This window comes from Battus philenor, unplaced genomic scaffold (genome assembly GCF_028537555.1).
Source record: "Battus philenor isolate CCGP_79_NKW_IND1 unplaced genomic scaffold, ilBatPhil1.0.hap1 SCAF_28, whole genome shotgun sequence".
NCBI classification, from domain to species: domain Eukaryota; kingdom Metazoa; phylum Arthropoda; class Insecta; order Lepidoptera; family Papilionidae; genus Battus; species Battus philenor.
Genome location: NW_027181691.1, coordinates 9,875,551 through 9,890,042, shown reverse-complemented (window position 1 = coordinate 9,890,042; position 14,492 = coordinate 9,875,551). Strand labels below are relative to the sequence as shown.

Genomic DNA, 14,492 nt, shown 5'->3' with positions numbered 1-14,492 from the left:
CAATCAGTGACGCATCGAAAAGGGGAATTCCACAGGAATATAATTGTTAAATTACATCAATATTATGGCAGCAAAATTTATCGAAAAAAGGAATTCCACAGAAATATAATTGTTCATTAACATAAGTATTATGACAGCAAAATTGGCATCCTCAGTGGCGCATCGAGAAGGGGAATTTCACAGAAATGTAATTGTTCTTTTACATAGGTTTTATAACAGCAAAGTTGTCATCGTCAGCGGTGCATCGAAAAGGGCAATTCCACAGAAATATTATTGTTCATTTACAACAATATAACAACGGACGTAGCTCTAATGAATATACACACTTCTACTTCTGACTTCGTACTGATATTACTTCCGAGACTTACCATTACCACAATACATTACTTATATATTGAATTCGGAGTATCCACTCGACTTTCAACTCTTGTACGAAGCCTTAAGCCTTTCATTGACATAGCCAAGAAAAGCTACTTGTAAAAACTTATCGCAGGGAAAGTGACTGGAAGGCGACCACGAGGTCCCAACCCTGTGTGATGGTCTATCAGGTTTGACCCACGACTCATACAAGTATAAACCTCCGGCATAGATGGCGTGACAGTACATGATAAACTTTATAAAAAGGATCAAGATCCTTAATGAAGATAATAATAATAAGGCAAGGAGTGGGTGTTATTGAAAGAAATTTCTTATTCTTAACGGTACAGTAGTGTGGCGACCTAAAAGGACCCACACTAAATGGTTACACCTTTAGTAACGCAAAGATCGCACCTACATTACGCGAGCGTTTATTGCCTGCGCTTGCGCATCGGTCAACTTCGGCTATCTCCGGCCGCCGCTCGCCATCGTTAGCTATGCTCGGACGCTAGACGCACGCTTCTTGCTACGATTGCCAACTTATTTGCAACGTGAGCCTTGCATTATATTCTTTCGCTTTGCCATAAAATCGCATTTCTGGTATTTAATGTTTTTCTTTGGCTAAAATTTATATCTGTCTCTTCCGTTCTCTTCTACGTTTAATAGTGAACTTTATTCTTTGTCATCAAACTATCAAACTTATTACTTAACGAACAAACAGACATTAACTATAGTGAACTCGGTGAAGGTGTAGTTGATGGTAATAACACCTCACATCACAGAGTTTATTAGGACTGCACATCACTAGTATGTATGAATAACAATAGATCGTGCCGTCATAGAAGCGTGCGTTCCGCGTCAAGGTTAAGCCGTAGACTGATCAAATGCATAGTTTACGAATATATAAAGAACATACAGAAAAACTATTTTTATATATATAGATTTTGTGACAAAATACATTTCGAACCGTATATGTAAATCTCTTTAATTAAACAACATATATGTATATATACATTCGATTACAACATAATCTGTGCTATATATAAAATAATTCTACTAATAAGTAACATTAAAGAAACTACATGACTATATAAAATACCATTTACGAAGACACACATATTATAAGTAAAGATTGGATATACGGAATTATATTTACCTAAAGTGTAGATTGACCGTCTTAAGTGGCAGCAGTGGACCAAATGGTTCTCTAGTGACAACAGGTATTGCAAGACTGGTCATCGTTGACATTTTTGAGGGAGGCGTATACCTTGAGTGGGCGTCTATCAGCTGATATAATATTGCTTACTCATACAATCAGGTATTGTTATCTCACTCGCGCATTTAACAAAACCGCTTTCTATACTAAGCCAACACTTCTTTAGGATATATATCCGTATTTCCGTAACTAAATTACAAGTTTATGCTTCAGTTAGTTTTATTTTAAAAATATAATATATGTGTCTTCGTGTATGACTTCTACAACTATCTTTTCAGGCCCCCACCAAATGACTCACACCATAGCTTCTCCTTAATTATACTCGGTAAATCACATATATATGTAGAAATTAATATTTGTGTTTCGTATTTTTTTATGGTATGCTTAGTTCGAAGAATTGCTTGTCTGATGTAGATTGGCACATTGCTCGTGTAACCCAAAAGTTCTAGAGTGGCGACCCCGAGCTGAACGCGACGTGGGCAGGTACCCCACTAGTGGACCGACGACATAGTCCCTGTGACCATTTTTAAGACAAGCCTGTGTTGAGGAATAGGTGTCTATCGTCTGACATGATGGCTAAGATAATCTAGAGAAGGCTTTAGTAAAATACAAAAGGAATTTTCTCGAATGTGATTTTTATTTCTACAATCGCCTTGATTTGCTAATGAAATTTATACTTTGTTATAACAGCCATCTTAATAACAAAGCAACATACAACTTGACTACCATCTATTTATGGTCACCTTTCGATAATGTAACATATATATTAGCTTTACAATAATATGATTAAAAAATAGATATTTATAATTTTAAAATAACTTAAAATTCAAGGCTATGAATAATTATTTTCATTAATAATATTTGATTTTAAAGTAATCACAACACTTTTTATAATCAACATAGCAGTTACATAGCAACTTATCTGTAGGGAGTTGGAGACTAAGCACACCGCGTCTCAGCTTGTGATCGTAACTTGAAAACCTCTCGGGTCAACTTAGCCATCGATTAAACGAGCAACGTTCTCCGCTCACTGTGACTTCATACGAGCAATTCTTAGAGCTATATCCCTTGGTTTGCCGTTAACAATAAATAATCATTTCTATATCAATCTGCCATACAAAAATACTGCATTCCTCGTTTATAAGTGAATCAAATTTACGCTTACCCTACATTAATTTCTACGCAATTTAAAACTACCAACATGTTTAACTACACGCATAAGCACTGCATTAGATACGCCAGGCATTCATTATTCTCGCACAACTCCTTCAATCTGACCAGCTGAGATCCTGTGAAATTCGAATGTGTCGCCACTACGCACAGCAACCGTTTATCCGGAAACGACATAGCGCCATCTATCGACAAGTAATCGCTAAACACGCCCCAATTCCCATCTTCTCTTCTCGCAAAACCTCTTCTGAACACGTGGTAGCATAATGGAGATATTCTTCTTATAAACCGGTTCGAACTGGCGGAAACCAGTAATGTTAGAACGCAGAACGGAAGTAACTCCGGCGACACCTTGCCGGTCAGCAAGTGGCAGAGTGCTTCGAATATCCATCCACTTAGTACTGGTAACTGGTCCTGTGATACTGCCGTTTCGAACACCTGAAAAAAAATTATATATTAATAAAGAAGAACCTTACTTTCTTTTTTTGTTGAAACTTTTTCCACGATATATCCTTTTTTATCACGTGGGGAAATCCTGCATGGGATACCCCTCCGCTGCGGGGGGGGGGGGGGGTTATGTTGGACTCCGACTAAAACCACACTGTCTTTTTTAACGCCTTTTGTTAAAACTATAGGATCGCTTTCTCATACTGTAGTAGTTTCAACGGCGGTGGCCTAGTGCCTCATCTCCTTATTTGCGGCTGATCATCCCAAATCCGTCGCCAAGAAGAACCTATCCTAAACTAACATAGGTTTTGGTATTAAAACAACTAGAGACAGTTTAGAAGGTGCCACCGTCTTTTTACGGGACTAAGCGGTTTTATTTTAAGTATTTACATACGTATAAATGTAAGAATAACCTTTCCTAGTCTAGTACCTGTAACCAGGATACAATTAAATATATAATATACATATACAATATGATTAGTTATGAATGTAAAAATTTTAAAAGGTGAATTTGTCATATCCCAATAATTTATTTTACACATTATACCAAAAATAAATAGTTTCACAGATAATAAATAACGTAATGATAATGTAGTAAGAAAAATCGTTCACTAAATTCGGATTACTGCCAGAAGTTTTTGGCTTGTCGGACTCTAATAAAAAAAATAACGTTACATAGTTCAGTGTGAACACTTTATACAGGATGATTGGAAGTAAGTGTGAAAGATTTAACACCTATAACCAAACATTCTGTATGTGTTATTGGAAAAAGTTAAAGGTTGCAACTGAAGTAGTCGTATACCCTATATATTTGATGCAAAATCTGAAAGGATATAATTATATGAGAGCTCGATCTGAAAGGTTATCATTATAAGGGAGGCCTATTTGAAAGGAAACCATTATAAGGGAGCTCAATCTGAAAGGATATCAGTATATGAAAGCTCGATCTGAAAGGTTATCATTATAAGGGAGGCCAATTTGAAAGGAAACCATTATAAGGGAGCTCAACCTAAAAGGATATCATTATGTGAGAGCTCGATCTGAAAGGTTATCATTATAAGGGAGGCCAATTTGAAAGGAAACCATTATAAGGAAACTCAATCTGAAAGGAAATCATTAGAAGGGAGCTTAATCTGAAAGGATACAATCATAGAAGATCAATCTGAAATTAAGGTTTTTTGGCATTCTACTTGTGACATATATCAGTGACCATTTTTTTATCGCTAAAGATAAATAATTTCTATATGAATTGATATTGAAGAACAATTGTGAATCTCACCTCGTATACAACTTCAGCGTTCAAAACAGAGCACTGCACCCACTTTTGCCTGTCGTTCAAAACTCCCAACTTCTTCTCTGTATCTTTACAGCACTCTATGAACTCCATAACGACTCTACTCAACGTCGCAGCTGGCGGTAGCGTCTCTCTTAGGAAATACTTGAGTGCGCTCGCCACTATCTCTTTACTCTCTTTTAACTTCGAACGCTTGAGGGTTTTGTATAGGAGTGTGATTCTCTCCATAGAGCTCATTAGTATATCCGGATCCATGTTCGATACATCCGATGTCAATTTTGGACTTAATAACCTACTGTCCGCTGAAATAATATTGCAAATGAATTAAAATTGATATAACATATTGCCTAACATTATAATCTTTATTTATATAAGGACAAAATTTTAATTTCTTTAATAAATAAATTATTTCCATTGAATAAATATATTTACAAAAATATAGAAAGGAATTTGAAACGAACAATATAAAAATTATATACAGGTGAATAGTAATAGATATAAAAGCTATATGAATACATTTAAAAAACTTTTAAGTTAAACGGTTTTTGGATACCCATATTGTGGTGGTTGTGGATAAATATGTACCTAGTCCGCCATATTGGAACGGCGTCCATCTTGAATTTTAAATTTTGACATAATTATCGTGTTTTACTAGTGTAGCCCTTTTATTTGATACCCATATTGAGGGGGTTAAGGAAAAATATGTAATCCGCCATTTTGTATCGGCGGCCATCTTAGATTTATAATGTTATTGATTTTATTATATTGTATTGTCATCTTAATTAAATGTGTGTACCAAATTTCAGATCAATCTGACAACAGGAAGGTGTTTAAATTTCCATTTCTAATTTTGATCCAAATAAATTCCGTACGGGTCGAACTAAATAAAAACGTTTAAAAAGTATGAATTTTTAGCTTATTTTCTGTCAATTTATGTGTTGTACATTCTACTCAAAAACCTATGGTTTCAGAGAAAAATTCGAATTATTTTATATTAAAATTTATTATTGTTTACTATCTGTCTTGCAGACTTTGTACAGACAGAAGTAATTAGGTTTTCACATTCTAATAGAAAAAATAAATAAATGTAACATATTTCAGAAAGACCATGTTATACAGAGTGAAAGGAAACAGATGTAAAAACTTTAAAAGGGTGAATATATAGCTCATTTTCTATCAGTTGCCACCACTACACGTAAAAATATTTGTGGTGGCCATGTTAACTGTTCGGAACTGTTGTCCGAGGTAAACTTTTGAATTCCTGCAGCAAGAATGCGTTCAAGATCTCTCTTCTTTTTATCAACGGCTAAGACAAATATCGGTAAACGTGCACCCTTATACAGAATGTGTGACCTCCGCAATTCATATGTTAGTGATATTGATATATTCTCGTGCTCTCTCGTATCTTTTAAAAAACAATTTCGTTCGAAATTGTTGAGTACAATTTAAATCATAATATAAATATGTAATATAAATATAATATAATTATATAAACCATAGTCTTTGATCCCTGTTTAGTAACATTTTTATTTGTTTTTTCATTGTTTGACTATAAATCATTATATGTTCTCAGTGAGATAGTTATAAGGTAACAATTGTAACTTTATATTTCTAAGCTTCTAAGTTTGTACTTTCTTACTGCCTTTTGTTACTGTCTCTCTCCAATAAAGTAAATAAATAAATAAATAAATTGAAAAATTCAACTACAGCAAATTAAAATTTATTATGGTTTATTGTCTATCCCTGCAGACTTTGTACTACCAGATAGTACTTTGCTGTGGTATTCCAATACAAAAAAAAAAATAATTTAATATATTTTAAGTGATCACTTTATACAGAGTGATTATAAATAAGAGAAAATGCTTTAAATCATGGATGCACAGACCGCGGCCCGCCGGTCGAATACTGGTGGCCCGCCGACAGCAAAATTAATACTCTCGTACATTCGAAAAGTATTGAATTCTATTCCAGAATAAAACCAAAAAAATTTAATTTCCTATATTTCTGGCGGCCGGCCCGCCATCAGTTCATGATTTGCCCGAGTGGCCCCTAGTCTTAATGAGTCTGTGCAACCATGCTTTAAATGATACCATTATAAGGATGTTCAATCTGAAAGTATACCATTATGGCGATGCTCAATTAGAAAGTATACAATTACGGGGTTTATCAATGTAATCACATTAAACACAGTGATTAGAAATATATGTAAATACTTTAATATCTATAATCAATCACCCTGTATAATATGTTCATATATTATTATGCTTGCACCATACTCACCGGAGAATAGATGCACCATCAGTATCTGCACGGCGTGACATTCGGAGTACTTGCCGGCGTTATCTAACAGCCTCTCAATGATCGTCTTCTTTAGATCTTTGGGCAGAATCTGCTGTCGGATCACTGAAGTTATTCCCTGGTAACAAATTACATTTTGATTTAATTTTTATTATTCAAATAGGCGTCCTAGATTTTATATAGTGAGGATTTATTTAAAAAATATATTTCATTTTTGAGAGTATACAGTAATTACTTTATCCGTTGTTTAAATGTAAAATAAAAAACATGAATGCTGCCCAACGAACTACAAAACAAACGCGCGAGGTTCAAAGTGAATTGATACATGCGCGAAGTCAACATCAATCTGTCAAATTCGCGAAGTACAAAATGATTTAAAAGCAAACTGTACAAAAACATAATGTCAAAACAAACTGCCAAACGCGCGAAGTTCAAAGCGAACTGTCATACGCGCGAAGTTCAGAGCAAACTGTCAAACGTACCAAGTTCAAAGTGAATTGATACACGCGCGAAGTTAATAGCAATTTATCAAATGCGCGAAGTTCAACATCATTTAAAAGTAAACTGTTTAAAACGCAATGTCAAAGCAAACTGTTAAACACGCGAAGTTCATTACGAACTATCATAGACGCAAAGTTTCTGTAGTCATTATAATTTTTCATGTTTATTGCCAATTCTCCAAATTTCTTTTTTATTACCTTCATTAATTTATCTCTGCTGCGCCAAAATAATTAACTGGTAGAGAATGACTTGCCAACCTTTGAACTTATTATATCCATTTACTATACTTTAGACAAGACAAAACCCAGCCATAGGTAAATTCGACAAGAACTTACCCTGACCACCAGATCGGCGCAGTAATGGCCGCGGTTGTTGATAACGAAGTCCACCGCGACGCTCATGAGGTCAGGGTGCCCCAGCTGCACCAGCGTGAACAGCACCGTCCAATATAGGCTCTGCTCGTACAGCGATATCCTAGAATTTTATATCAACTTTACTATTTATTGCTTATTCAATAAATTCACTGTCTTCCTTAGTTTAAACATTATTTGTTATTAGTTACTACTACGATACTTCCTAGGCAGAAATGTATAAAATGGCAGAGTTTAATTTTAATCGATATTTTCTTATAATCGATTTTTAATAATCGATTACATAGTTATAACTTTCAGTTATCGTTTTTATCTCCTTCATATCACACTCCTATTGCCGACCAGAGATGTAAGAAGATATACAATGGGTATATTAACCCATTTTAATACTATATTCTTAAGATATTAAAAATCGATTTTAAATAGAAAAAACGCTAAATCCAATTTAGACCTCTGTGGAAAGGCCATGAAGAACTGGACTTGAGGTGACAATCTACCACACATTACGCTTATAAATTTCCCGGACTCAATGGCGCCCAAGACTGCCGACCCTCAATCTGGTCAGCTTGCCTGACTAACGTAACTTCCACTTCGTTACTTTAGCCGTACTTCTATTTACGATTAGAAAAGACCTGCCATGTTCTTAGTGGGTTCTTCTCGGACAGTGTCACCATGTCCAGGTTCTTTCTATCTTTATCACCTTCTGACCATAACCTTGTCCTTATATTTCGTCTTCTGTGCTATCTCTACTTCAAAAGCCGTGATTATCTGTGGTGATTAACCATCTCTGAGCATTTACGCCTATTTTTTTTTAATTTAAAACCGAAAAATTTTATCTTTGCCTATTCACCTTTTGATGATGATTGACATGCTTAGTGAACTCATAAAAAATAAAATAAAGTGTTACAAATTCTACTCAATATAGAAGGTTCTATTTGGCTTTCAAGCTAAGTGCTTTTTTGTCATCTTTTTAAAAACTACTGGAAGTATCCGTCTATTTGTACTCTTCACCATTCAGCATATCTTCTCTTAACCCACGTTATACTTAGAGGGACCAAAGCATGTTCACATGTAACCCAGGTGTTGCTGTTTAGGTGATCACTTACCTGGACCTCGGTTGTAAGTATTGTCTAACGGCAGCGACCAGCTGAGCTACCAGCTCATGACAGGCACCGGACGGTGACCCTCTACCACTCAGCTGAAGCAGACAACCGTGTAGTGCCGCTTGACGAAGCGGCGCGTAGCTCGAAGTCAAGGACTTCAGAAGTTTTTGATGAACAGTGGAGAGTTCCTGAAAAATGTTACAGATTTACTAATGAAATTTCCTATAATTCTATTTATGAATGATCATCGTATATCTCTAGTAGTAAAGAAGATGATGTTCACAGTGAATTTAGACTTGTATCTGTAAAAGTGTAGATGTAAGTCCGATAGCACTATCAATAGTTCCACAAAATATCATTATCATCATAATCTTTGTCATTTCAGATGTCCCACAGAATTTTTATAAGAATAAATCCTTAAATGTGCAAGTGAGACAACAAACCATACTTGCTTAAGGAGAGCTTGCGCAAATAATTCGTTTTGCAAATATATCATATTTGTATCCTATTGAAGACGTGTCCATATTTTCTTATCTAAACTCCATTATCGGTATGATAAATGAACGGAAAAAATATGAAAAAGAATTGAAGAAAATTGTAGAATGAAAGAAGAGGAAAGATAGTCCGTATGAAGAATGATAGAAGAGTGCAGAAATAAATGAACGAGTGAAAAAATCATTGAAGAATATCAAACGCTGTCCTACAACAAGATAGTAAGTCAAGAGGTCCACTCTAATGGAAGCCATAAAAAAAGTTTCTCATCACTATCATTTAAATCCTAGGACGCCCACTGCTGGTCAAAGTTGCATTCAACGTCTTCCGATGACTTTAACAAGATCATCTGTCAACCTCGTTGGTGGATGTACAGTTCCAATTCATGGTCTCCACTCCAGGACCTTAAGGTCCTAGCCATCTCTTGTATGGACTATATGCCACCGCCACTTCAACTAGCCAATCCGCTAGAAGTTATCGGTTACTTTCATTTACGTATCTTCTTATTCTCGATTCAAGATTGTAGAAAAATCTAGAACATAGCTCTCTCCATGGCTATTTGAGCCACTATGAGCTTGCCAATTAGGTCCACAATATTATCGTTTCAAATATTAACGTAAACATGTTCGGAAATCCTTTTATATTTAATCGCGTAAGAGTTAATCGGCCCGATCAACTCTGCTGCTCTTTTTCTACCACTCGAATACGGGTGAAGCGGCAACGTGAGATATCCGTTCGTTGAAACGTCTCGTTGAGACTGTTGGGGCGGGCATATGTATGCCCGCCCCAACAGTGACAGAGAGATGCAACAGTGAAAGAGAGATGCGATGTGTATATATAGCGCGGGTTATGTAACCCGCGCTATATATACACATCGCATCTCTCTTTCGCACATCTATCTATCACTGTCGGACATCTCCGCGAGCGCTGATTGGTTGTTACATGGTTGAGTTACTTCTCTATATACACCACTTGTAGGACTACAAGACAGTCTTAGTTGAACTCACTTGGATTCCATCACAAGGGTGTAGAACTGGTAAACAGACCGCCAATGAGTGCAACAAGGCTCTTGTAACACTGGCCCAGTGAGTTCTAGCCGGATGCGCAGCCAACTGTGCACCCGCCCAGCTCCAGTGCACAGACGAGGAGAACGTAGCGCTGGCGCCGTAGATACTTGACAGGAGGGCTGTACGAGCCGCCAGTCCTGTGGGAGCCTGGAAATGCAAGACACGTTGTGTTTGATCACAGAAAGATTATCGATCTAAATATATTTGTATCTTCTTCAGCAATGGAGATGAAAGTAAGAAAAAGACCAATATTTAGCCACTTCCGCACATGCAGTGGTAGTCATGCAACAAAGTGCACCGCCCGCCAACCTGCTGGTAAATGCGTATGCGTTAATTTACCAACAGGTTGGCGTTATATCACTCAACACGTGTTTCAACCCTCCACGGGGCATGTTTAGGAGTTATGGTACACCGATTACTGCCAAATACAGAGTGCATTGGGTGGTTCAATATGAAATTCTACATTACTTTATAATTTAACAGCGCGCCATTTACAATTGCGTGACCGAAATTAGAACTATTACAAATTTATTAGTAGCTATTATTCGCTTATTATTTAACTAGATGGCGCTAATACGCACTTTTTAATGCTTTACTGTTGATTTTATAATTCTGATTGAAGATTGAAAGAACTGATGTAATCACAAACATGTTACCTTGGGCTCCAGCATCTCCGATGTGACGTCCATCAACAGCTGCAAACAGCTGTTCACGTCGATGTCCTTGCTTTTCCGCTTCCGCTTTACCGCTTGTCGCACTTTGTAGGAGCCTTCGTCTGTTATATCTAATGTGGTGCAATTAAAAACACGTTAATGCTAATTTAGTTTATTTTTTATTTATTAACACTTTTGTACACCATACACATAAATAGAAGGGAAAAAAGAAACAATTCAAATGGTACAAAAGGCGGTGTTATCGCTCGAGGCGATCTCTACCAGACAACATATGGATGGAGATGAGAGACATGAAGGAGAGAGCAGTTTAGGGTGTACCTACATACAAATAGATTCCTATATACAAACATACAAATACAAATATATATACATATAAATATATACATTACTATATACCCATACATAAGTACAAGGATACTTTATATAATATAATTGTTTGTAAAAAAAAAAAGTTTAGTTTCTAGCTAAGTTTCCAGTCGAACTTATTGAAAATCTATGGGGAGGTCCATAAGGCACAGATCTTCAATGTCTTCTGTATGTCGCCATCGATCTCTTACAAACAATCAATATACGGTATATGTTGGTTCAGCATTTGTAAATATTTCAATTAACACTTAGTTATAAAATACTATTGAGAACAACGCCATCTAGTAACATCGCTTAAAACAGTATGCAGTTTTACCGACACCGGTTTTGTAATTTAGCGCCACCTAATGAGTTTTCTTTAATATTACATATGTCATGCTAAGTTTGAAAGGCTTTCCAGCATTTTATAGACGTTACTAGACGACATTAGTGTAAACAAGGAAAAAATAAACGAATTTTATATCGAGAGCAAATAAATCATTTATTTAAGACTTCAACAAACCTTTTCCTCACATATATCATTCTATTATAGGTTTTCATCTCTATTTTGTGAATGTGTAACTAGCCAGTAAGATATAGTTGTGCATATTTAACATATATATGTATATATTAACTATTTATCGCCTACTTTCATTATAGACTAACTGTAAACAGTTGTAGACCAATTATTAAAATAATTAATAAATATACATACATATATTTATTCGATTCCCGGGATTCAATCTTATATAATTGTATCTTTGTGCAGTAATGAGAGGATGGTGAGCAGTGTGCTTTGCGTACCATAATACCACACTGCGATCCCCAACACGCCTCCAGCAGTGGCTATTATAGTATTATATATACTTCCATAGCTTAGGTGAAGGCCTGTCTTGGAGAGGGCGTGTATAAACTGTGTATAAAATGATGTACACATATATATTACTAAAATACACTCACCTGAAGCCAACTTTAAGTAATCCGTACTGAACTGCGCGTAATGGTATCCATTAAAGTCGCCTTTCATAAGCGGCACACGCTCCAAGTTCACGTCCTCGAACATTTCATACGCGGATGTGCCGACGAGCAGTTGTCTTAAGCGCTGCATCCTGAGATAATTGAATCATTGAGACAATTAAAATAAATATTTGCTCCTTCGTACATTCATATATATATATATATATATAGATATATAAACCACTACCAGATTCAGGATGATTATATCGAGAAAAATCTGACAATGAAATAGTTTCAGACGTCTGTTAGTCACGTTTATGTAATGTTTCAAGCTTTGATTTATTTTTTGGTAGGAAGGAAAACTCTCTCACATTGAAAACGTGGTGTCAGTCACCGATGATACATGTGAACGTTGTGAGAAACGTCGGTGTCATTCACCGATGGATGGTAATAACGGAAAAATGGTACGGTGTCAGTCACCGTTGATAAGTGACAAAAAAAATAATGATTCAGTGTCAGTCACCGATGACTCGTGATAATTAAAAGAATGGTATACAGTGTCAGTCATCGATAATACCGGTCAGTCATCGATGATACCTGTCAGTCATTAATAACTAGTGACAACTAATAAGTTTTACTGTAACTCTTGTCATATTCCTAGGTCCTATTGGAAATCTATGGGGCGGCTTATGTCAGCGGGTATTCTACGGCTGAAATCAGAAATAACTAGTAACAACTAAAAGAATGAATCGCGGTGAGTTACCGATGACTAGTGATAACTAAAAGAATGACTTTCAGTGTCAGTCACAGATTACTCGTGACGACTGAAGAAAATCCTTTCAGTGACAGCCACCTATTGTTCGTGATAACTAAAAGAATGAATTTCTGCGTCAGTCACCGATGACTCGTGACAACTAAAGGAATAATTATTAGCGTCAGTCACCGATTACTTGCGACAACGAAAAAAATGATTCGTCGTTAGTTACCGATGACTAGTGACAACTAAAAGAATGACTTTCAGTGTCAGTCACTGATTGCTAGTGACAACTAAAAGAATGGCCTTTTGCGCCTGTCACCGATTACTCGTCACATCTAAAAGAATTGTTTTCTGCGTCAGTCACCGATTACTCGAGACAACTAAAGGAATGGCTTTTTACGTCAGTCACCGATGACTCGTGACAACTAAAGAAAAGCCTTTCAGTGACTGTCACCGATTCCTCGTGACAACTAAAAGAATATTTTTTTGCGTCAGTCTTTGATGACTTGTAACAACTGAAAGAAAGGTTTTCTTTATCAGTCACTGATGACTTGAACCTATTATTAGAATGGTTCGCCGTCAGTCACCGATGACTGACAGATATAAAAAAATCAAATTACCCTTCAGTCAAGTAGGTGCTGGTCCGCGGTACGTGCAAGATGCCCCGGCGTCGAACACGCGGCGCAGTGCTGATGAGGAGCTGCGTTATACCCCTCACGGCCCAGTGGGTACCATTACCCTGCAACGCTCCTAGCAGCCCCACCCATATCTCCTCAAACTGCTTCTTAGACGACCATCCTATAAGATTCACTCTGAAAAATTTTTCACCTCTTTACTAATTTTTATTCTATACAATGACATTTTTTATTTTTATTTATATAGTTACAAATAACTTTAATAAATAATTCGAATTGAAGTTCACACGATTATAAATGAAATACGGTACAAAATTAGTCAATATTAAAAGTAAAATTAAATATACAAGTTACGTGGAGGTACGATTTTTTCAAGAGAGGCCTGAGAACTGAATAACTACCATTACATCATCATATATTAATACTATATGTAAATACCGACATATATTATCACCTCTAAATAATACTATGCAAACATTACAGTGTTTAGGTTTAACTACTCCCATAGCAACTGTATTCGTCGAAAAAATTTAATACGAAGAACTGCGCAACTAATCTCTTTCATTGGTAATAACAAGGTAAGGATTCGTTTACACGGTGAAAAAATTTCAGTCGACATCTTTTGTTTATACAATGAAGATGCCGTCTTTTGATATATTTATTGTGCCTATTTACCTTTCCTAACGTGTTCTAGACTGATGTCTACATAACTTGAGATTTGTCGTGTTCTTGATTTTTAATCTGTGACTGGTAAAGACGGCATTGTCATGAACAAAATAAAAGGGTTGAAGCCTCACAGGAAAGAAGT

General features: G+C 36.1%; 1 protein-coding gene across 1 annotated transcript in view; it reads right to left on the bottom strand.

Annotated features, from left to right (window-relative positions):
• Positions 1-1,398: 1,398 nt before the first annotated feature.
• htt (huntingtin) overlaps positions 1,399-14,492 on the bottom strand; it is a 50,680-nt gene continuing 37,586 nt past the window's right edge. Inside the window, exons 35-43 of the mRNA XM_068769368.1 lie at positions 13,670-13,861; positions 12,296-12,444; positions 10,973-11,100; positions 10,257-10,463; positions 8,761-8,945; positions 7,619-7,757; positions 6,765-6,900; positions 4,470-4,786; positions 1,399-3,181 (exon numbers count right to left, since the gene is read on the bottom strand). Coding sequence (XP_068625469.1) covers positions 2,783-3,181; positions 4,470-4,786; positions 6,765-6,900; positions 7,619-7,757; positions 8,761-8,945; positions 10,257-10,463; positions 10,973-11,100; positions 12,296-12,444; positions 13,670-13,861 — 1,852 coding nt within the window. The 3' untranslated portion in view covers positions 1,399-2,782. The remainder of the gene's footprint in view (positions 3,182-4,469; positions 4,787-6,764; positions 6,901-7,618; positions 7,758-8,760; positions 8,946-10,256; positions 10,464-10,972; positions 11,101-12,295; positions 12,445-13,669; positions 13,862-14,492) is intronic.